The sequence below is a fragment of the Chironomus tepperi genome, unplaced genomic scaffold, assembly GCF_022539635.2.
Source record: "Chironomus tepperi strain 1889 unplaced genomic scaffold, CSIRO-AGI_Ctep_v1 contig_73, whole genome shotgun sequence".
NCBI lineage: Eukaryota > Metazoa > Arthropoda > Insecta > Diptera > Chironomidae > Chironomus > Chironomus tepperi.
Window position 1 is genome coordinate 21,637 of NW_027226195.1, and position 26,014 is coordinate 47,650.

Below are 26,014 nucleotides of genomic sequence, written 5' to 3' on the forward strand. Positions count from 1 at the left end.
AATACGTCATACACATAAACAAACAAGGACAAATACTCGTGAATCATTAAAAATACCCACATTAAAATCATTTAAGCCCACCTATAAAATTCATTCCTCATTGCAAATATTTCCAACTACACGTTTTCACCGAAATTAAGCCCACAAATCAACCCTGAATTTTAAGTTGTGTTTGTATGAATTTTGAGCTTCATTGATAAGAGAAAATGAAATGAATTGAAATCTTATTTTTTTTAGCGCATTTTTGAAACTTGTTTTCAAAAAGGTAGCTTAATAACGCACTTTGTTCGTTCGTTCGTTCGTTCGTTCGTTCGGTCGGTCGGCTGGAACGCGAGATCTCGAAAACTACACATCGTAGAGAGCTCTGGTTTGTTTTAATAGCTTCGTTCTATCAAGTTATTGGGTTATCGGTCATTTAGAAGTTTCAAATCAACGCATAAATACTATAATTAACAGTTTTTCATTTTCATATACAACAACAACAAAAACAATAACACGTTTTTTCATTGTTTTACAGTGTTTTTCAATGTTTGTCGATGTTTTTACAGTGTTTAACTGAACAATGTTCGAATTTTTTTTGACCGTTATGAGGTTTGAATTATGAAAATCCGTTAAATGATGAAGTTCTTAAATTTTTGGAAGTTTTAAATAAATCTTGTTTTTAAGATCTGGAAGTAACCTGGAACTTACTGGATCTTGGTTTTTAGGTCTGGAAGTGACCTGGATCTTACTGAATCTTGGCTTTTAGGTCTGGAAGTGACCTGGATCTTACTGAATCTTGTGTATTAGGTCTGGAAGTGATCTGGATCTTTCTGAATCTTATGTTTCAGTTCTGGAAGTGAACTGGAACTTACTGGATTTTGTGCTATTGTACTGGAAGTGAACTGGATCTTACTGGATCTTGTGTTTTAGTTGTGGAAGTGACCTGGATCTTACCGGATCTAGTTTTTGAGGTCTAGAATTGACTTATTAATCAATTACTGATCGCTGGGACAAAAATGCGCTTAAGTCCCTCGATCAATAACACGAGGACTTTTGTAATTTTTTATTTTATTTCGTACATTATTTGTTCCGAGAGTTATTTTCATTTCATTTATTTTCAGTTGAAATTTAGCGATTCAAAAGAAAAGAGTTGTTTGTGTTTGATATTTAGAAGTACTATTAAAAAAATAAAAGAATTGAGTGATGAATCAGAGATAAAAATGGCAAATTTAATGCCATATATTCGATGTGAAAAAGTGAGTTCTGTTTTTGATTAATTAGTTTGAACCTTTGGAATGATTATGATGGAATTTTGAGGAGAATTTTTGTTGAGATTGTGAAAATAGTTTCGGGTTATCTCAAAATTGCTGGATAAAAGATTTTAAAATCTGATAAAAAAATAGATTAAATCTGAAAAAATAGAAAATTTAATTTTTTTGCACAAAATTTTAAATTTTTTAGTAATTAATTGAGAATAATTAATAACAAATTGAGAAATTGTTCAAACTTTAAATTTGAAAAAAAAAATAGAAAATCCAGTTTTTTTTTTTGCACAAAATTCATCAAATCCTCCGCAATTTTTCACAATTTGTCAAAATTTCAAACCAAATATTCATCAAAAAAAGTTTCAAAAAAAAAATATCTCAAAAGGGGATTTTTTTTAGTTGCAACTCAAAAGCGAAAGTTTATTGTTTCAATTTGTCATAATTTCTAATATAAAAAAAGTTTGTTGTGTTAAGAGCAAATGTCATTGCATTGTGTCAGCGAACGAGAATTAACTCTTGTGAATTTTCAAAATAACAACGAGACAACTTTGTCTTTTTGCACAATTACAAACGTGATTTAGTGACGTGTGTACAATACCTTATGAGATATTTAGTATGCAGATAACCGACATTGTGCATGTTAAAAGATATTAGATTATAATTTACTTTCAAGTATAGCACAGTCAGTGAGAAAGATATATAGACAACTTGGATAACTTGTGGTGCTTCAAATTATAATTTTATACATAAATAAAAATGCAATTTTTTTGTTTCTACCTACAAAAATGTGCATTCAAATAGAAAAAAAGCAAAAAACTTTTCCTTCGTGTACTTTTCTTATTATGATTCATGAGATTATCTTAAAGAATTTTTCTCGCTCGATTTCTTTCAATTTTTATTATTTTCCTCTCTTTATCTTTATTTTGTGATTCATTTCAATGATATTTCTTTATTTTTTCAACAAAAGAAACTACTTTCGATCAAATAAGAAAATTTATTGAATGTTACTTACATTGTTGGTGAAATAACTAAGTGTGAAGTTCATTGAAATAAATATGATCGATTTTATTTGGTAGCTAGGGGTTCCAAGGTTGGTACGATCGATATGTTTGTGGTATTCAATTGCTATTATCTCAATTAAGTGATTATGTGAAAAGCTTATTGATAATTTCATGGCTTTTGTCTAACAACAACTCTGCTTAGCGGTAAACTGGCTTTATTTGCGAAATTCTTCTTCATTAAAGCTTCGTGATAAACGTATTTATTTTTGTGATTACTAGACTAGTCGCCTATTCGTAGTTTTGCATAAAAATAATACAGTGATAATTGAAACATTAGAAACAGTTTGTCGATATTTTGTGGGAAAATTAGTGAATTTTATGAGCGGTGAAATTATTTTAATGAGTGAAAATATTTTTGATGGCTAATTTGATTTTGGAGATATTTTTGAGAGTTTTTTGTTCATAATGCGTGAATTGCGACAGTTTGTGAACTACATACTTACTTCGTTGTTTATACAGATCCATGGTCTCTTATAGATGTCATCTAAAATTATTTCTACATTTCAATGTGTCTTAAAAATACTGAGCACCAAAAATTCAACTGTATCAATTTCATTTGTAAATCAAAATACCTTTATAATAAATAAAGATTATTACTTATGTTCTTACTTACTTAGTTCTATCGCTGTCAACCTCTGTTTCTTTCCGATATCAAGTGTTTTCGTTTACCCTTGGTCGTCGTTGTTAGTTCCAGTCTGGCTCTCTAATTGGTTCTTTTAGTTTGTGTTTGAGGATAGCGGCTTGCTAGACCAACATACCTTTTGCTCACTATGTGGCTTGAATTGACGACTTTCACCGCTAGAAGGTGAAGTTGGTACATGATGAAGTTAAACTAGGAGTGACTAGAGCCACATTTATTACCTCCTTACGTTCTCCACCTTCAGAAACCGAACTTCATAAACATTAGAAACACTAAACCATTCAATTACAATTTTTCACTCAATTCTCCTTTCCACACAGTCATGTAATAAATTTATCATATCTTATTGTTTTTGATTTTATCAGAAATTCCATTTCACAAGCTATTTAATCCTAACTGGAAGCAATCAACAATTTACAGAAACATTTATTTTTGTTCCTCGTGTATCATTATTATTTTTATTTTCTTAATCCACTAAAATATTTATCTTATTCACAATTCATTGGAGGTGTATAAGATCAAATTTAGATTAGACTATATCGCAATTTTTTTATAGCTGATATATTCATTCTGTTTTTGACCATGATAGTGTGAAATGTGTGTTTACAGCTCTTTTGACAAAAAAAAAGTTAATTCCACATTCAACATATGAACGTGAATAATGAATGCGAATATTAAATATCCTAACAATAGCGTGTAATATGGTGATGACGAGGTGTCAACTGACCATTAGTGTGTGATTTGATTAGTGTTTTATTGCATGTTGAACTATTGTGTATCAATTTCTTCAATAAATTTTGTCTTATAGTTCACATTATTACAGTTATTACGACTTTTGTTAAAGATGGCTGGAAATGAGCTCATTCGATAATATAAAAATTATCATCATTTTTATCCACCCACAAAATCCCAAGCAAATATAGAATTTTATTATATATTTTGTTGTCGTTGTAACTCGGCCGCTGTCTAAATGATTGATTGAGAATCTCTTATAGAAGCTCAAATGGAATTTAATAGCCATTTTAATGATCAGTGAATAAAAATTAGTTAATAATACAATAAAAAATATACGGGTGGGCTTCAAAATACTCCTGGCTAATGATTAAACAGATTTGAATACTATCCATTTTTACACTTTTTTACCTTATTTTAGTCAAATTTAAATTGCGTTACAATAAAAGATCGTTTTGTCGAATCATTTAATTATCGTACAAAAAAAGAGACAAACAAATGAGATGAGTGGCGATGACTAAATTATTTCCATTATCAAATGATTTTTTGTACCGAACCGAGTCAAGTCATCATCATATTTGTGTGCAATAGACAGTTTTAAAAATGTCCATAAAGTGTACAGAAATGGTAAAATACATTGAAATATTTTAAGTAACATCTTTCAAGGTCAGTCGGTGAAAAAAAAGGCTTCCTTCGTTGCGTTGTGTCGAAATATTGAATAAAGAAACAAACAAAAACGCGAGATCTATCAATATTTACTTAAGCTTATGATTTGCTATTTTTTATGTGCAAATTTTTTTCGACAACATGCTTTTCACTTTGGGTCTAAAATAATAATTCAATTTTTGTCATTGGCATTGATTGTTGTTTATTTAACTGTGATAGGAAGAACATTGACTGATAAAAAAATAACATTATGTTACTGGTTCCAATTTTGCGAGATAATTTACTTATCATTCTTATTTATTTTACGCTCGAGTTACACGTGTTGAGTTTCTCCATAAAATTTTATAGGTTTTTATTATTGAGCAATCTAATAAATATATAGAATGTTTATATAGAATGCTCTATCTTTTGAATCAGCTGGTTCAGAGCTATTGTCATTTAGTATAATGATTATTTGTTTATACAACCATTGGTCTAACACAGTGTTACTCAAACTGTGTATCGAGACATACTACTGTGTCACGATGCCATCTCGGGAATGTTGCAACATTCAAGCAACAAGCTTGGCAGCTTCTTACATACTAACTTTATTGGTGGTTCATGGCACCAATAAATGATCTGTGGGTCATACAGATCATTTGTAGTTCATGGACTCCTGAAGATGCCTATCGCCGGTTACTGATTGCCTGTTTTCAATACCAAAATCTATACTGCCTCTATTAACATATTACTTCCATCAGATCATTGGCCACCTTCGTGATCTTCAAAATTTGGTTTAACGACCTTATTTAGAGGAGCTTCTACAAGTCTTCTTATAACATGTTCTGTCATCGAGGTTTGCTTACTTTTATTCGGTCTACAGTACCAGTCTCTCTATAAAGCTGATAGATCTCCATATTGCTACAACATACTGACCATTTAAAATTCTGAACTTTTCATCCGGATTTTGATTAAAAAATGAAGTTAAAAATGGTTGGGAAACAATGACTCTTAAAATGTCGATTTTGGGTACAAGCATCTAAATAGATGTTGATGATAATTTCACAACCAATAAGCCACAATAAGCGTCTCTTTACTCTAAATTACTCACCTGTTTCTTCCACCTTATTCTTTCTTTACGAAGATTCCATTGACAGAAACTAGCAATCTTTTTTTGCAATGTTGATGCTTTAAGTGTTAAAGTATTAAGGTTACATATAAGGTAATCTGCAAAAAAAATGTCAGATCATAAATGGCAATAATAATCAATAAGAAGAAATATTAAAAAAGTAAGAAAGGAAGAGAAAAATAAGACATACTCTCTAACTTCCGTAATGCATACAGATTGAAAATCAATGACTTTATTTCCTATGTATTTGTAGTAAACACCCCAAAAAAATCTATTTCACTTGAGTCGAGTCTCATTTGACCTCAATGTTATAATACATCTTGTTACAATTTTTTTTCTGGCATCAAATTAAAATAAAATTTATTTTGTGGAAAAATGGCAACAATAATCTAGTTTAGTGCAATCGTCTGTGTGTTGAGCATGCAGTATTATTACGTAAACTTCTTCTTCTCATTTTCATGCCTTAAAATTAATACCATGGATGGGAGTATGCATGTATATCCACTATAATCTCATCCAGTAATGACTTAATAATTAAAATGCTTTTTTCCCTCATCTATTGCTTTATATTTTTTAGTGTTGTTCACTGTAATATAAAATTTTTATGGGTATTTTGCCGCTTAATTTCATTTAGATCATTAATGATGATGATGCATACATAAGAAGTAGTTACTTTACCATATATATTGCCATTTATGTCACACTTCCGCACTAATATCACCTCTAACTACTCTTCTTTCATATGTGAGATAGATTTCACTGATTTTGTTTTTTTATTTGCTTCTGCCGATGAGATTAACGTATAATCACTGCTAATTTATTCGCACGAACAAGCAAATGCCAAAACTGGATCTTTCCGTGTTCTTCAATATAATATACTTTACTTCCATAATTTTATTATTATTTTGCTATTGCTGAATAGCAAAATCTTTCTGTTGTTTTCTCTAATTAAGGCTTTGATTTCATTTTGACATTCATGAAATGTATTAAAGGCATTAGTAAAAATTTTCAAATTTTAGATGATTAATGTAGACAGATTTGAACTTTTGCTTTCTCAGAAAATGAAAATGCGAAGTTACATGAAATAATATTGTTTTTAATGCTTATGTCGTAGGAGTTTGGCTCTATGGAATTTCTTATCTCGTTTATTTAATGAGGATATGAGATTGGTTGGGAGGATTTGGATTCAAAATAGCATTTAAGGATGGTAAAGCTTTTTAATTGGGGTTCTCATTATTTATAGGGTTTGTACAAAAAAATTGCACGTCTTCAGTCTTGGACGAGCTATAAGCAAAGCTCGAAGTCGACTTGATTCGACACTTTATGTGAAATTCGAATCTACTTCGAGCTCTGATTATGAATTATAGCTAAAAATGCAGATCTGAACCATGTCTGCACATCTAAAATTCAGAAAATCAGGTCTACGGCTCATGGCCTGAGCCCCAACTATTTATGTATGCAAAACCGTCACCTTCTCAGACACACCTTTAGAACCATCATTAAAATAACTTTTTCTATTCAACTTACTTCTTAAAAACTAAACAAAACCACTTGCCCCTATAGTCTCTCTAATTTCTGCATTTCAGAAAGTTAAATATTTCGTAATTTATTCGCAATCAATCAAATAAACATTTTTAAAAATAAAAACAACTATTTCCTGGTAGTTAGTTTGTTAAAGAAATGCAAAAAAATAGTAAAATTAAATGCATAAACCGCAAAAACCAATAATGTACTTCGTTATGAATTTACAATTAACATCAGAAGTCAATGAATAACAGTTACCATGTGCTATGTACATTAAAATGCAAAAAAGAAGTGATTTTCTTGGCTTAAAATGACGACTTAATCGATTTATATTCAAGTTCTTTCCACCTCTCATTCGTGTTAGAATAACAAAATAAGCTTAATTGCTGTAAAGTAATTCCAAAAGCTTTAATTGAAGCTTCTGACATTGCCTGTTGTTATTTTAACAGATAGCAGGATTTTTCTCACTTAATTTTTGTCATGACAGTCATGAAAAATTGATACAGTCATGAATATAATGTGTTAGAAGCTTAATGGGACTATTAAGCTATAAAAAAATATTCCTACAGCTTTGCATACTTAAAATTATACGAAAATGGATAAAAATCTATAAATATATTACGTATGATCTCAAATATTTATATGAATCTGTTAATGAAATTTATTCTCATGACTTAATTCCTCTAACTAATAAGCGCCATCTGTATTGTGACTATAACACAATGTTGATGCCTGTGTAGGTCATGATGCCAAAAAAAGAGAAAAGAATAAATTTTAATTCAGTCGTGTCGAGAGCTTTCATTGCCAATTCTATTTGTTCTATTTTCTCATACTTCCTTAAAGCTACACATATGCAATGAATGCTGTTTCAGCAACCCTGACATGACACGTTTCTGTGCTGTTTCTTTCTCTTTTGAATATTTTCGTTATTAAAAATCTTTTAATTTTTCATTTATTTAACACAAACACAATTGTGTAATATATTTTTCGGTCTTTTGTTGATTCTTAAATATGTGTAATGCGCTTTAATGTGCTCTATAGTAGACCATTCAACGACTCTGTAATACAATACAGCAATAAAATGAATATATGAGTGAGAGAGACTTGCTTCTTACCTGAAGAGCTTTTTTTCAACTTTATACACGCATCAATATACTATAATAAATACAAATGTAAAAGAAGTTTTACAAGCAATACTGAATACAAAAACACAAAAAAAGTTTTCAAGAGAGCCGCAGAGCACTAGAAGACATGAAACGAGTTTCAGTTTAACGGTTACATTAAGCGGATCAAGTTGAACTTCGATTCGAATTTGTCGCTCTCTCGAATGAGAATTTTTTTTTTATTTCTTTTTCTTTCAAATAAATTTCGGGAATTTCGTGTTAAAAAAAGAAAAAAAAACTTTCATCAATAAGAAAAAGGAGCATTAAGAAAAGAATTTATGTTAACGGCAAAGTGCATTATTGTTATTAATGTTATCTCTATAGTTATTTTTTATTAATATTCAATAATCATCAAGCAGTGCCAAGTAAATATATAGGTTAATGCTTTGCTTAGAGTTGAAGTACTATTGAATATAATAAAGAATTGAGTGAAAAGGAAATAAATGAAAGTCAATAAAAAGAAATAGAAAGAAAAAAAAATTGTGAACATTGAGTGTCGAAAATTGAGCATTGCAGTGTGTAAATATTTGCAGTTAGTTTCACAAATTCATTTTTTTCTTCTTTATTTATTAATGATTTTTGGATGTAACCATCATTAGTCGATGCACACAGTTGGAAAGAAGAGAAATTTGAAAATTACAGCAGAATAAAAAAAAATATTTAAAGAGATAAATTGATTGATAAGTTATGGAATAAATAGTTAATTAAATACAGTTGTTACTTAAGTCTTGATTTAAAAATGGATAATTTTTAATGACTTTTAAATGATTATAAAATTTAATTTGCGGACATAGTTGTTTATATTCCTCGCAACGGTGATGTCATGCGACAAATTTGTGCGAATATGTCAAAAGCATTTCAAGCAACATTTTTTGGATTTAATCTGATATTTCCCTTGAAATAATTCTCAGAGATTTCTTCATAAAATTCTTAACTCGATAAGTTTCGAATGATTAATTTAAAGTTCACGACTTGTACATGAGATTCGTGATTTGTTGAGCATTTGCAACATTTTATTATGAATTAAAGTTTTTTGTTCGGCATGTCAAAAAGGCTCATTTCAAAATATGAACTGAAGTGATTAAAAAGTATCATGAACAATTTTTATTGGCATTTTTGACATTCTGCTAAATATTTTGTAGATTCTCATCAAGATTGACAGGCTTTTTTACAAGGTTTGTAATTGAAACTTGAAATTTTCACAACCGAACGTGACAAAATAGTTAAGTTCTGACATATCTGATGAAATTTCCATAAAAGCTCTAATCTAGCATGTTAACATGACTTTTATGTTCAAATATTTGCTTAAATTTTTCTCTTTTTCTTCATCGTCACCCAACATTGTTTGCGGAATTCCTTTTGTGAATAATTTTTTTAACTTCTTGTCACAGTTGACATTGCTGCGGAATGCACAATTCATTTAATATAATAAAAATAATAAGTTACAATAGTTTAAATGTTACTTAATCGATATTAATGTTACTGCTGCTGCTGCTGCCTACTTAGATATTATACATTTTTTGATATATTTGCAATACTTGCCCATTATGAATTCCATTGTTGGAATCGAGTCGGCAACATGCCATTTCAAGTTATTTTCGTTTCACTCTTCACCACACAGAGTTGGGATTTTTGCTATCAAATATCGATTAAAGGCAATTCATGAATGAGAAAAAATAAAAATTTGCCAACAATGTTGTTGACCATAAATGTCATCAGCATGTTATTGAGCAGCTGTCATTAAAATTTCCGTAGATTGTCAACTCTGTACCGCTACAACATTCAATTCACAGCCGTAACCGCTTTATGAATCAAAAAATGTATTTAACTATTCAATAACTAACATCAGCCATAAATGGTGCTTTTTTGGAATGGAATGGAATGAATGAATGATCCGCCATATCATGACAGTGATTTTCATGCATTTTTTTGTAATATTAACTAAAAAAGTCGATTTTTTGTTATTTTTCTCATTCGAACAAAAAAGATATACTTAAAAAACCTTTTAGCACGGTCTATCATATGCAGCAGCATGGCAAAATCCATATAGAGAAATTCATCAACATTATGTTAACATGTGTCTCACATGCTTCATCGTGAAAATGATGCATGGATGGATAAAAAATATGTGTGAGAGAGAGAACAAAGAAGTAACATATAAAGTTAAAGCTACATAAGAGAGAAATGGGGAAGGAGGAGATTGAAGTAAAATAAAATGTATGTCGCGATCCACAAATGGCCTGTAAAAAAATCTTTTTTAAAAAAATATTTTCTAATTCCGGGCAATTTTCATCGCATACAATTGTGTATTATTGATTAGGTACAAAAATATCTCTTACTTGTATGTTTACTTTTTGGATTATTTTCTGTTGAAGAAAAGCTCGGCAATATAAAGAAATATTTATTTTTTTATCTTTCGAATTATAAATGCATGACACATATCGTATGGGCATGTTTAGAGGATTTAATTGTTCGGTTTATGGGCAGATTTACGAGAAAAATTTCAAGCTTAATTAAATTTACAAAGAAAATCTTTACATTAGCTCGATTAAGCATAAATTTCACACTGTAGGAGCAGTGGTGGGCAAGCTGTGTGTTGAGGCACATCTTGATGACAAGCATCGAGTGCAACATCATACGGCATTCGGGTAATGTCATTTGTAAACACACCAGCAGTGTTCGAAGTCGACTCGGATTTTGTATGAAAATTTTAACTTTAATTTTTTATGGAAAAATCGCATCCAGTCGACCCGACTCGAATTTCGCATAGAAAACTCGACTCAAGTTGACTCGACTCCATATAAAATTCGAATCGACTTCGAGCACCGCAAATCACTATGACGCTTCACGCAGGTTGCACAACAATATACCACACCACACATGTTGCCCACCACTGCAGCTAGAGCTTCATCTCATGAAACTCGTGACACAGACAAATGACTTATTATACCCGCAAACCTTATTGATACATATAAATTTTTCTATTAGTTCAATTTCTCATAAATTCCACAAATATGAATTCGATGAAAAATTATTTCTGTTGCCCTAAGCATACATGAAGAAAATGAAGGCAATAGTTCAATTGCAATATTAGAAAATTGTACTCGAATGTACAAAGCAACACAGCAATGAGTGTTTTTAAAGTCGATTAAATATTTCATTTTTTTTTTTGTTAATTTTATATTTTATTTCATCAATTACTTTCTCAATTTCGAATTTCTTCGATCGCGGAGCCACAAACATTTGAAGTAAGAGTTTAAATAACAATAGATCGCGAAAGCCGAATTGCTGGGATGAACAACAACATTAAAAAAATTGTTTTTTGTATTATTATTTCTTTCTACTTTATTGATTGCGTCGATAGTTATATTGAATACATTAACAATATTCATAATTTTTTTTACACCATTTACTTTCCACACATAAATAAAAGTTGAAAGAAAAATTCGTCGACATGATTCAATTGTTTGTGCTTTTTTACTTCTTCATCTTTACAATTTTTCTTATGTAGATACTCATTTTTCTTTTCGGTTACGGAAAATTGGATAATTTTTGCATGCTTAAAATATTTTTTTCTTGCGCTACTGTTTATGTGTTGTTATGTATATCTCGTTGGATTGTACTTTTTTTATTATAATTTTTGCTTCTTTCTTCCATGAAATCATCTCGTTGAGATCGTAAATAATCACTTTTCTTTTTATTATTCCTTTTTTTTCGCGTAAAATTACGATTGCAAAATTTGCTTTGAGTTGTAATTTAAGGGTCTTTAATAAAAAGACAGGTCGAAGTTGAGTCTAGTCGAGTCTAGTCAATTTGACGATTTTCAATCAATTTTGAGTCGACTCAAGTTGAGTTGATTGTCTTAAATTTAGTTTGAGTCAATTCAGGTCATGTTCGAGTCGATTTAAGTCGAGTTCGAGATGATTCAAGTTGAAATCGAGTCGACTCAAGTCAAACTCATCTTCTCGAGTCGATTCTAGTCGAGTTCATTTTCTTGAGTCAACCCAATGTCAACTATGTTAAAGTCGACTCCACTTCTAGTTCATCAACTTCAACCTCTGAAAAAGGGGTATACAAATTTATCTTCTTTTGAAAAAGGATGATTTGGGTCAATTAATGTCTGTTTTTGGTAATTGAAGGCATTACTCTTTTGATTTGTGATCTTTCTGACAGAAAAACCTTTTATATCTCATTTTTGTCGAGTCAAGTGACTTTCTTGTCAGAAAATAATAATATAAAGTCATTAAGAGAAGAATGCCAACTGAAAATTGAAAGGAGACTAATATGGAATATTAATAGATTTAATCTCTTCTTTTTATTCGAGATTAACGAAACTTTATTTTTTGTGGATTTGTTTCATGCAAATTAAGCTTTCACAAAGTAGATTCTCATATTTCTTACGGAGAATTACTTCTGAATTTATAAAAATTTTACAGTTAAGAAGTTGTTTCTAAACTAATTTTGTAGAAATACAGAGCGAAATAGAGAAGAAATGTCATTTTTGGGTGAAAAAAGCCACAAAAACTTTTATTATGATAAGAAGAAAGCAGACAAAAATTTGCTTTGGATGAGATTGAATTTTAGTAAAAGCCTGAAACTCAATACTCATCGATAGAATTAGAGTATTACGTGATCTGCATTTGCATAATAAATTTTTTGTCATAACTTTTTATGAATGATTCTTCTCTTTTGTATGATTATTGCAAAAACACAGATTTGGTTTAAAATTTGCATGATTTTCACATATTTTTTATTGAAAATTTATCAGATATTTCTGTTGAAATATATTTTCTGTAAATCAAGCAAAAAGTCTTGAAAAATGCGAAACTGATTAAATTATGGATTTTGCTGCCAACGTCAATTCAATCAATGATGAATTTTGCATTAATTAAAAATCTTTTTTTGGCTAATGTTTGGAATAAAGTCAACGCTTCATGCTGTGCTAATGGCATTATTTAGGAATATCTATATAATTTAAGACTCATTCGTGTTTATCCAAAATCATATGACAATTTTTGAAAGTCTAATAAACTGCATTAATTACTGTTGTCCATATAGAGCTGTTCTAACAGAAAAAACCTCATAAACTACTCATCACAATCAATAATTTATTTAAGAATATTTTTCAAAATATTTCTTGACATTCCAAAAAAGATTTTTCTTAATCGAGGTGGAATTTTTAATCCAAAAACTCGACTTATTTTAAAAAATGAATTATTCTGCTGGATATTCAAATTATTTCTTAATGATAAGCCACACGACAAATTTAAATCAATTCATTTTTCTCTCAACCTATATCGACACCACAGAAGGCAAAATAAAAGTATTCTGTTATAATCTAAACAAATTAAAGAAGAAAAGAACCGGATTCAAAGTGGATTCTGCTGCTATAAAATGATGTGACCTTAACTGAGAATAAAAATAAAAAATAAAAAAAATCGAAACTTACGTGAAAAAATATAAAAAATATTTTGAAAGACAAAAAAAACAGAAACATTACGAATTATTTAACAGATTAAGTTCATTAATAAAGACGACAACAATCTCAGTGTTGAATGCTAATTTTGTTGTGTTAATAACATTGAATTAATTAATTACATAAACATACGAGACAAAACAAGAACCTTTGTGTGTTATCATCAAACGAGTTAATATTTATTTGTAGTTATTTTAAATGTTAAATCAAAATGTTTGCACCGAGAAACTCTTCACCTCCGATGAGTTACTTTACAAATCATCACGATGATCTCGCTGCATATCAGGTAAAGAATCTTTATTTATTACAAAATTCACTTTATTCAGTGTCAATATTTACGGATTTAAAAAATAATAAATGTTAAATTGCGCAATATTTAAAGTGAAAATTAATGAACAGAACAATCGACAAAAATATGACAATGACTCAAAACGATCATTTGTTTTCATTACGTATTGCCCAAATAATTCAATATTTTCAATGTCTTCAACGTTCACGATCAATGAGTTAGAAATTTTTTCAATTAAATTCGCCTTCATAATTCTCAAATCTTATTTAATATGCTTTAAGTCTAATGACTGTAATTGCTCACAAAAAATAACTAATCATAAGCCCATTAGAATCAACTTTAAAATACGTAAGCATCTGATTGATTATGTCCTTGATTTAATGAAGGCATGTGTGTATGTGTCTTGAATATTTATTGTCTACCTCAGAATCACCTTGCATCACCTTTGGAAAGTCTCTAAAAGCTTCTTAAAAATTTGAAGAGGTTAATCAAATCAGTCAATTAAGTCGTAATAATATTTTTTGATGATTTTTCAAGAGTAGTCATGGAAATTTCGCCCACACACGAGACTCAATAACATCTTTGTCCCTAAGAATAAATTTATTAGAATGTTTTTGAGTTTTGACATGTTTAGAGGTGGAGTTTGAGAGGTAAAATGAAGTCCGAAGAGCACAACGTGTTTGCTAGGTCATCGTTAAGTCGTCGTACAGTCATAAGACGTGAAGTTGCTCTGACGGCTTCTTGACAATGGGTTTTGACCTATCCGCATTGTGCTACTCAAGTAGAAGACGTAATTAATCCTCTGTCAGCTACAGTCGTCTTTAAATCTAATACAAACCATTGTCTGCTAACAATATGTTCATGTTCTGTGCTTTTTAGACAAATTCTTCTCGTTATCAGCTTTTCAAAACTTTGTGGATATAACACAATAGGTCAAATTCTTTCAAAATCTTTACCAAAACCACAACATCCACATAAATTTTAAACTCGTCCAACACAAAAAATTCAATTCAATACCTCAACTTTAAACTCTCAAGTTTCTTGTGACATACTTGTCTTTGGTTTTTTGATTGAATTTCCTGTATGACATGAAACATGTTTGTCCAATTTATTATGAATGAAACCAGCTTCTGTATGGACACACCTTTATCCTTTCAAGAAGATGAACAAAAAATGCCAAACGATCAGAAGATGTTATTGTCTGAACAAACATCTGACAGATTATTTGATTAGATTGAAAAAATTTTTTTTTGGGACACAAAAATGTAGTTATGCAAGAACAGAAAAAATATCCTACCCTGAAAATGTCAAAGTTATTTTGATGACATTGTGTTGATAAGCTAATATCTTGTTAGACCCGAAATTATTGTCTTGTGGTTTCCTTGTGGCAAAGCATCATCATTACTGTTGTTCATTAAGGAACTTAATTGTGCTACAAAAAAATAGATTCAAGTTCAGGCATTTGATGTAGACTGAAAATTAATTGACCCGTCGTTTGCACAGTGTCGATGGAGAATAGAAAGTGGGTCTCGTTAGACCATGATCAATAAATAATCGACTGTAATAGACAATGACTTTCTAGAATTTATTAAGAAAAATTAAATCATTGAGTTGAGGTATTAATGTGGACAGACAATGAGCATGCTATTGGTTATGGCCATAGAATTGAAAATGCTCAATTATATTGATTTAAACTCATTAAATCAGACTTTGTGGATGGTAAAAGAACTCGTGATAGAGCATAGAATTCCTGGAAGGAAGCTGTCGATAGAAACATTTGGTATTTGCAATTGGCAGGCCGAAGCCGGCGATAAAACCAGCTTTAGGATGCCTAATCTGAGGGAGGCCATGGATCACAGCTGATCTTTACGGCCATTGAAGTAAGAAAGAAGAGCACCAACTCGCTCATTTAGGCGAGTATACTCACTATCTCTTAGGACAACCTTCATCATTTACCAGCCACGAAAACCAATCAAAGATGCTAATTGAGTTATAATTCTTACAACATTTTTACAAGGAAATCATCCAATTCTTACAATTTTTAAAAAAATATTTTAATTACATTAGCACTTAATCCCACATAAAATAAACAAAATAATTCTACCTTCTTTCCCTCCTTCTTTCAAAAACTTTTTCTTATGTCTTTTTATATAAGAATACAGCAAGAGACTAAACAGATAGAAAATAATGAAACTAGAAATAAATGATGTAATCAATACGACGACAATATAAAAAGAGGGAGAGACACAAAAAAAAAAAAATGAGAAAATTTTGCAAATAACTTTTTTCTCTGTTTTATATTAAACAAAAGAACGTAGAAGATAATAAAAGAAAAGACGACAATTGTGACATTTCGAAACACAAGCCACATGAGATTGCGGCAATCTTAGTAAGAAACTTGCACGTTTTTTTACAATTTTCGAAATTCAAGAAGTTTTCATCAATTTGGATTTTAATACCATCGTGCAATCACATAGTGCGAAATTGATAAAAAGGAAGATATTAAGCTCCATTGTTCGCATCAGACGTATATTCACGAACTGATACTTCTTATTATTCCTTTCATAATTTCGTGTATAAAAATGGTGCATGATTAACGTTTAATACTTTTTGGAGAAACTATTGCTATTGCCAAAAGCACATCATTGATGTGTCTCATTACTCTTTGTGTGCTCCGAACTTTCTCTCATGTCCGATAAAAATTCATTAATATCTTGTTTTGGAATTGGCTTGTTGTGTAAGGTCAGCTGTGGTGTGTTAGATGTAAGAGAGAATGAGATCCAAATGGGTTGATTACAGCCAATATTTTTATTGTGTTGCATTAGACGGGCGGTGTCAGGAGTGGAAGCTCGTGGGGGAGATGAAAGTAAGAGGAAATTTTGAAAGGCTGAACTTTATGAATTTTTTTTGAAAGTCTCGATGACATAAGAGCAAATTAATTAAATGAATATTTAACTTGGCAGGAGACAATTCTTTGAATCTATCATGAATATTTCACATGCTGTCCTGAATAAGACACAGCTCTAAAATTTGACTCAAACTTGAACAATTTTAAACAATATTACATCCTTCTAAGTTTGTTTTGTTATATCCATATTGTCGACTGTTGAATGCAAATTATGCAAAACAAGTTCAGAACTTATGACTACCTCACAGCCATCTGGATCAACAAATGCTTCTTCAAAAAGGTTATAAAAGCTAAAAAATTTTACATACAAAGATCCATAAATTGTCACACCCTAAAGCGAAATTAATTTAATTGGACATTTTCATTCACAAATTTACAATTCAGCTTCCATTCCTGAACAGTTTTGTACAGCCATGTCCCACAATGTGAGAATTTTACATATAAACACGTAAACATAAGAAAAATAAAAGGCACACATTAGTTGAAATAGAGAAAAAAATATGTAAATGGAAAGGGAAACGAAAAAAGAGATAAAAATGAGCATGAAAATGTCTTTACAAGACATATTTAGAACGATAGTTTCATATAGCGCGTGTTGGAATCTTCCTCTCTCTTTCATTTCACTCCATTTCTTTTTACATTTTTTTATGATGCCAATTTGCTCTGTAGTTTTATGATTTATGGTCGACTGAATGGAGGTCTCTCACATGCTTTTTTCTCTTCACTTCCATCCATCTAATGGCTGAACGTTATAATGCATTATGCTTTTGAGTTGATTGCGGTTAAATGATGTGTTTGACACTCAACTGTCCTACATAAATAACTGCATGGAGTTTATCATAAAGATAGCTAGGCTTTTTTACTATTTCTATTAGTTATGACGGCGGTTATGCTTGTAAGATGCTAATAAGCTACAAACTTTTTATTCCTAATTATGAAGTGTTTTTTTGGAGTTTCATTTTGAAAACAACTTGTTATTTGTTGCATGTTTTGTTGAGTGGACAATAAGAGGTTAATGGATACTAAAGATGAAATTAGCAATTCCAGCCTTACTTGATATTTCAAATTCATGGGTTTCATTTTAGTAAATTAATGGAAACATTTGAGTGCTTTCTTTCAATTCGAATAGCTTTTGTCTAGTTTTGATGAATTTCACAAACCCATCAACATTTATGATTGCTTTTTTAAGCTAATTTATTTGTCCGATCGTGAATGAAATGCAAAATTACGAAATCTTGTAAAGACAGTTTTGCGATAGCTTTTTATTGATCTTAATGCTTTGGAGTTGGAATAGGAAAGGCATAAAATTATTTAATTTATTTATGACCTTAACATGCAGTCTAATTGAGAATCTTTCACCACTCCCTTGACTGTTTTTACAGCAATATTGCTTTGTTAGGGACTTAAAATACAGCAATTTATTTTCTAATCCTCAAGCATTTAAGACCCATTTTAAGTATCTTTATTTTTCTTAGTCGTGTGTCATCGCAGCCTTCATTTTAAGCTGAATAATTTCGCAAGTCTTTGTTCAAATATTATCATAACTCATATTTTTGAGACGTTCAGGCAGGAACAAATTTGTATTATCTCATAGAAAAAATGACATCAAAATCAATATTTGTTCGTGATCTTTCATGTTTTTTAAGCATTTTTTCCATTCTCGTCCATTAGCAAGAATCACTTCAAAGTGTGTAAATTGTATAAGTGAGCATTATTTATGGTAATTTTGTGTGCAAAAAGTAAATGACACATTTGTCCTTGACCGTTAAGTATTGTTATGGCATCAGATTATACACCTCGTATAACACATTTGTGACTATTAATCTATAATAAAACTAAAAACTGCACCAAAAATGACAATAAAGTACATTAATATTTCTATATTAAGTGTTATGTCTGAAATAAAATTTCATATTTTATTGACATTGCTATTTGTTGACATCCCAAAATGACAATTTCCTTCTACGATAAAAATCTTAGGAATTTTTGTATTAATAAAATAGTGAATTTTTTATTTGAACGGAATCAACACACAGAAAAATATAAAAATAAAGTTGATGCTGTCATTTGACTTTGCTTGTTTGTCGTCTCCCCAAATCAATATGGATATTATTGCATCACAGTAGTGTATGCCTGTCCACTTAACCTAGCTAGTTATTTATTTATTTATTTTTGATTTTTTTTCTACGTATAAAATTTACGATTCAATTTGCATTTATCTACTTTGTTTTGTGAATGTCCACCTACACATAAATCTTAATCATCCGTCGATCGAGTAAATAAAGCGTCAATGTAAGTTATGAGAATGCTACGACCAAAAAAAGTTGGCAATAATGTTTGGAATTTGTGAATAGAATGCATAAAAAAATCAATTCATTCACGGACGCTTCAACAATATTCATTGATTGTAATTGCTGATCTAGATTGGATTAAGGAAAAATCTTAAAGCTGCACCTTTCAGCACATTTTATATCCATTTAATTTAGCAAACACCAACGCAACATTATTGAATATTATTTAGCATCTTCGATATATTTTTTTATGTTCATGCCGCAAAAGCACAATCCGACCTTGTCGGTGGATTGTTTGAAAAATGCTGCTTGCAGCAACTGTAGTATAACAATATAAATAAATGGAATTATAATTCACCTGACACAGAAACACTGCGTATAATTTGTACTGCAAAAAAAATACTGTGGGTAAATTGGAGTCATTAAAAGACATTGCGTCGAGTACACAAAAAAATTTGCAATAATATTTTTTAAAGGAGATAGAAAGGTGAACTGTATGCGGAGATCAATTAGTTTGTTAAATGTTGATATAAATTAAAATTAAATCGATTTGACTATGTTGTGAATATTATTTATGTATGAAAAGTCATGTTATGTGTGGCAATTTTCTGGCTGAAATCGCTGTTTGATTAATTGAAGTTGTAGCCATAAAAGGAAATCTCAGTGTGAACTTTAAAATAAAATCTATCAAAATTCATTAAATGCTGGGAGGTAAATTGAGGTATTTGAAATATTTGAATAATTAACATTGTCCTTTACTTGATCTTTTAAATGACCTGTAATCACATTATATGCTGATTGTGCAATTTCTGTTAATTAATGAAATAAGATCAATGGCAAGTGCTGAATTATTGTTAAAATTTTTATTGTTTTCATTCTCAAATTTCTCTATTGAATTTATGAGTAACTACATTAAATTAATCTACAGTATAGGTGTTGAATTACAAATTACATCTTTTTATTATAACATAAAAGTAACACGTGAAATGATTTTAATTTACAGATCGTTTATTGTTGTTCATCAAAAAACCCGAAAAAAAGGGAAATTTTCTGCTAATTTTATCGAATTTAACCTCGAATTTACAAATAAAATTGTTAAAACATTCTGTCATGTCATCAGCATTTCCTTTACATTCGTAAGAGTTTCTTTTCTTTTTAAGAATGATTCGACAAATTCCATTCAAATGAGATTGAGAAGATCTCTTTTCTTTAACCTTGAAATGTGTACTGACAGAATCTCAATGTGAATTTCGTACTCAATTATTTATGGTAATGCGGAAAACCTTTTTGGTTTTGCGGTGCAAAAATAATGGATTTTGATTTGCAAATCAGTTAAAAACATTTAAGCGATTTGATGAAAATCAAAATAACTTCTGGACACATTTTTGTTCGGCATCGTGAATATCAAATTTCTGAAACGTGAGGTAATGCTGAGATTCTAGATTCAATTCTTATTGATATTCATAAAGTTCTTGCATTGTTTTGCTTAGTTTGAACATGTTGGGTTTGGAGATGGTATGCAGGTTGTTGAATTTACCGTTTCTTTCCTGACTGTGGGACTGTCACCCTTCAGGAATGGTTGTCTGGCTAGACTTTCAATTTATCGTTTTAAATGCATATCGATGTACAGAGCTATGTCGTCAGCGGTGCCTAGTGGACCTTCTTAATGGCAAATTAATGTCCAATTGATGGCTTGTTCTAACGCATTTTTAACTACTTAAGTGATAACAGGAAGGTCCACCAGAAGGTCCGTACTTGACATTTGTTCACCTTCATAGTCAGACTTCTGCTTCCCCAATCCCCTAATAAAAATTCAAGTACGAAAGTGAAAACAAATTTCCGGATACATTTTTGGCTAAAAGTCAATTGATACTTGACTATACTTACCTAGATATTTGTCAGACATTCGTCTGTCTTTATAAATTATTAAATGCCGACTTTCATATAATTTTTTAATAGAGTTTTTTGAAAATCATATAAAAAAGTGATTAAGAATTTAATTAGTTTCTGCCTTCAATTTTATGCTGCAAGCTTAAAAATAATTTTTTAATCAACTCTCATAATGAATTTTATACATTTTTTATTTATCGATCTGATAGAAAGCGACACAAAAGAAATCGTCGTCTTGTTTAAATTCCGAAAATTCTTTCGACTTCCTTCATCCGTCCGAATGCTATTTATATTTGTCTAGGCTTCTATTTGCTCAACATCACGGAAGTCTTGACTGAACATCTGATGTAAATTAAATACTTTGGCGTCATGAACAATCTGAAATCTTGTTTTTATTCCATTTAATTCTACTTTAATTAATTAATGCGCACTGGTCGCAATGTAAAGCGATAAAATAAGTTGAGTGAAACAGGTTGATGAACCTGACTGATTGAATTCTTTTTTATTATTTCATTTCATCCAGCTCTTCACTTTGGAATTTCTTTTTTTCATTTTTTAGTGCTATGCAAAAAGCACCGTGGGTTCTCTACATCGTTATTATTGTTGTCTGTGAAGCATTCTTATAAAAATTTTTACTTGTGTTTATTCTCCTACTGAATACAAAGAAAGATTTAATTCTTTTAACTTTTAATGGAAATCGCATTTATGGAAGTTGCATAATCTCACAGACATAAAAACTATTTTTTTATTCTTCATTTACCTTGAATAATTTGAAATTTTATTCATTTTGATTTTCATCTATTTTCTCATTAATCTATTTACAGATAAAGCTCAAGAAAATAATTGGACTTACAGTGTGCAGTAGTGCAGGCTTAGATTCTTCACCAACGACTGGTGTAATTGCCTATCCAGCAGGGTAAGTTAGATTAATGGATAAAAATTCATCGGTTTTAGTTTGAAAACATAATTAAGGAGAATTTTGAGCAAGATTTAGACGAGCAGTGCACTGTGCTTGCCAGGGCATCGCTACGTAACAACAGATACACTTAAAGTCCACTTGAATCGACTGTACTTCGAGCTCTGCTAACAATATTGATGGTAAAATGCATAGTTTCCCTGACGGCACAATAACTGCCGATTTTAACAAATTTTCACGTCGAAAAATGCGGTTTTTCAAATTGTGTAGCTCGGATTAGTGTGTAGTAAATTTCCAAATTATTAAAGTGAATAATTTATATAAAATTTTCTGTGATTTGGAGGTAGATAAATTTAAAATACCAAAAGTATATTTGTACAAGGCAAAAGCCAAATTTTCTACAGAGTAGTTAATCATTTTCTTCTTAAAACTCGCGATTAATTTTAAATTCTTATTATTTTTTAGAGTGGGTAGCTCAAATAATTGTTTATCTCCAGAGATCTCGCTAAATAATTTATCGGTAATTGGATATTTATGGAATTTTCAGGCTAGAATTCTTCCGGTTTACTGTAAACTTTGTTTTCTAATGTTGGTTTTGTGTAGAGCTCCAAATTTTGTATGGGAAAGTAGATTCGAGTTGATATTGAGTCATTAAATTGATTATTAGTCACCAAAAGTTATTTATAGACTCTTAAATCATCAAGCAAACTCTTCCTTATCAATATTTTCTTAACGTCATATGATAAAAAATCTAAAATAACTCGATAAGATATCCAAAAAAAAATATTTTGCAATGTCAATGCGATTACCAAAAAAGTGCAACAGGCCTTTATATCAACTGTCGTACTTTGAACTCGACCAAATAATGAAAAAAAGTCAGCAAAATTATTCAACATCATCGCATGTTTTTTGACTGTACATTTAATTGATATTCCTCACATCGTTATGAATGGATGAATTACAAATGAACTGCCGGTTGTATTTAAAAGCGTAAACACGCCACTTGTTCTAACCCATTCAACTGCCTTTCCATATACTCAAAAAAAATAAAAACAGAATTCTGCTGTGTACTGTTAAAAATAATTCTCAAATCTGGTATTAAATTCATTTTTGGAGTGTTCTGTTTCATGATTACAAACAAACAGTACAAGTGCGAATCTACCGTAATACTTAAATTTAATTTTGTTACCTCACACTTCTCATATTAATATTTTATTAAATTTATTGTTACTCGTGTATTTGTTGGTAGATTTTTAAGCAACAATGCCAACAAGAAGATGATGATATATAGCCACGATGTAGACATATGAATATGAAAAATTTAGAGTGTTGGATTCATTTACAATGCAATATTTTTATGATTAACACGTTTTTTCTCTTCACTGAACATACAATCTCCATCAATCTACCTGCCTATAAATCTCTCTTAATTGTAACAAATCAATTAAATTGAAATTTCATCTTTTTCTCTCTCTCGATTTTTGTACATACCAAATTTTCTTTTACTTTCTAAATCTTCTTATTGTAATCGAAAAAAAATTTAGTGAATAATTTATTTTTATGATTTAGTGACTCAGACCTTAGCTTTTCGATTATGCGATGAAATTTTGGGGGATTTGAAATGTGGTTTGTCGGTTTTATGTAGTTAGGGAAGATTTATTGACTTACAAGTCACAAATATTGGCTTATTGAGTCTGTATATCAGTGCTATACAAACTATGTGTCACGACACAATAGTGTAACACCATCCTGTGACACATAAACGTTTGGATGATACTACTGTAAATTGATCATCGAGTAGTCGTAAGAAGACGGATTCGGAAGGCACAAAGCATAAAACTGGCCAAAAATTCGACCCCAGGACAACTTGATCCTGGTCTAAAGCCGGATTTCATCGAATGAGGTCAGATTTTCGGTCAATCTACGTCATATGCTCTTCGGATTAAAGAGCCTAGTGCTATCTTAAAATCTACGACCTTCAAGTTTATTAATATCTTAAAAGCAAGGCCGTTTTTCGCGACACTTTTCTTAAATACTTCTAATTTTATGTTACCTTGAGTACAGTCAAGAGATAAGAATCTAGATAATAGACTTAAACAAAAATTGAATAAACAATTGAACGCATTTGGAATATTTTTGAGTAAAGAGACTGAAAATTCTATGAAATGACCAAATTAAGCAGCTGGAGCTGGTTTCTAAGGCAACGTAGGGCACGCTATTCTAGTAACAGTTTAGTTTTATTTACTGATTTACTTTCCTGGTCGTACAAATCAACAGTGATCCATATACTCTCTAAGTTGGCGTCTGAAGCTTTCTCTACGGTTAGCGTCCTTCTTCAAATCACCAATATCTAATGCATTACTGGCTTAGTTTTATTTACACTTTATAATATATTACTTTGATTTCAATTCGAGGGTATGTTGCCCTAGAAACAAACTAGATTAAATTTTCAATCAATTAAGCTTCAATTTATTCAAACATGAGCTGAAACAAGATCTTCAAACACCTAATCTTCATTTTTTCACGATAAACTCAATTTCTCTACACACATAAAACCTTAATCATATTTTTTGTTAAATCTACTAAGATATATACATCCACAAAAATACATAAAACTCTAATCAGCACTTTCATTTATTACTATAACAATTTAATCGAATTTTCCCTACATCAAAACCATCGAAAGTCTATCATGAATGCTAATGAATAAAGTAGCATGAAGCAGAGAAAATAGAGATGGCTTCAAGGTCATAATTATTGATTTGTAGCTAACAGCATGATAAAGTAAAAAAGTATAAAGAAAATATTGTAATTTCATGCCTTTAATGAGTTCATAAAAGAGAAGGAAAAGCCATAAAAGAGAATAGACAGGAAAAGTGGAAAAATTGTAAGTAAGAGACTGAACGTCGCGTAATTAATCATCGTTTATGATCTCAATTAGAACATTCTGTATAAATCAAGATCATTTCTTAAAATAGAGTTATCGGCCAGATGAGACGCAAACCCAAACATGACATCATGATAATTAGAATATTATTTATGAATGATCATATCCATAAATGGATTCTTGTACAAAAATTTTACCATAATCAATAGGAAATCAAACGAAAATATTTACTAGAAAATTAGCATAAAATTTTGTGCGTACAAAAGAATGAAGCGACAATGTAAACGTCATTTTCATTAACATCGTGTGTGGAACAGGAAAGTAGAAAAAAAACATGTGGAAACACCTTGAATAAGATCACAACACAACAATGTATGACTAAAAGTAATTTTTTAGCTTGTAATTTTTGCAAAAGAAATGCGATTATGTCTTCAATTGTGCTAGGTGGTTGACCTGCTGGTTGAATGACTGACTGAATTAGGTGGTTTTGTGGTTTTTGAGTGGAGTTTGTAGTCTATATGGATACTTTTTAGAATGCAGCAGATGTCTAGCTTATTTAAATGTATTAAAAATGAGCTAGACCGTGCCATGTCTGATCAATTATGAAGCTTTAGTTGGCTATGGAAGCTATTCTATATATCTCAAATCATTTTGCATATTTCTCCATACTCCAGGTCATTTGCATTCTTCTTGGCTATTCTATTGTAGTTCCCGAGCGACACAATGCGGCGAACCGTAAAAATAAGTTGAAATTACGGTGTCTTACTTACTTTACTTGGAAAGCGGTAGCCAGCGATAGCCAACTTAACGAGCCGACAGAGGGAGGTCATGAATCAGACTTGATCGGCCAGCAACGAACGAACGAACTTACTTTACTTCGCTGGCCATACAGTTCAATTGTGATTCATGTCCTCTCTAGGTTTGCGTCCGAAGCTGGATCTATCGCTGGCAACCACATGCCAATTACCGATGCGACTTGCATTACTATCTCTATTGACAACATCATTCCATGAGTACTTACGGCGCCTAAGTGTTCACTTGCCTTCTGAAATTACGGTGTCGTCAAGACAACATCGGATCTAACCGTTCATATGACGACATAGCGTTGCCCCTGACGAATATGTACTGTTCGGGTATCTAGTCCATACCAGAAATATCTGACCTGAAATATGTAAAGTCTGGTCTGTCCATCTTCAGTCAATTTTTAATATTCATA

The 26,014-nt window shown here is 30.6% G+C and overlaps 1 protein-coding gene and 1 long non-coding RNA gene across 11 annotated transcripts in view; one reads left to right on the plus strand and one right to left on the minus strand.

Moving 5' to 3' along the window:
* Positions 1–26,014, plus strand: part of Wdr62 (WD repeat domain 62) — a 44,583-nt gene that overhangs the window by 2,392 nt on the left and 16,177 nt on the right. For 4 of the 9 annotated variants that reach the window (XM_070653688.1, XM_070653695.1, XM_070653694.1 and 1 more), the window contains exons 1-3: positions 8,235–8,673; positions 13,451–13,903; positions 21,820–21,911. In XM_070653688.1, coding sequence (XP_070509789.1) covers positions 13,829–13,903; positions 21,820–21,911 — 167 coding nt within the window. In that variant the 5' untranslated portion in view covers positions 8,235–8,673; positions 13,451–13,828. Of the gene's footprint in view, positions 1–1,128; positions 1,239–8,234; positions 8,674–13,450; positions 13,904–21,819; positions 21,912–26,014 lie in introns of those variants that run through there. The other 5 variants (XM_070653691.1, XM_070653690.1, XM_070653689.1 and 2 more) reach the window with 5 other exon arrangements.
* On the minus strand, positions 13,767–16,064 carry LOC139100918 (uncharacterized). Of its 2 annotated transcripts, none has more exons than XR_011545488.1 (3): positions 16,011–16,064; positions 15,204–15,338; positions 13,767–15,057 (listed from the first exon to the last, which is right to left on the minus strand). It is a non-coding gene; the product is annotated as an uncharacterized lncRNA (long non-coding RNA). The 2 variants fall into 2 exon arrangements; XR_011545487.1 differs by having other exon boundaries at positions 13,767–15,119.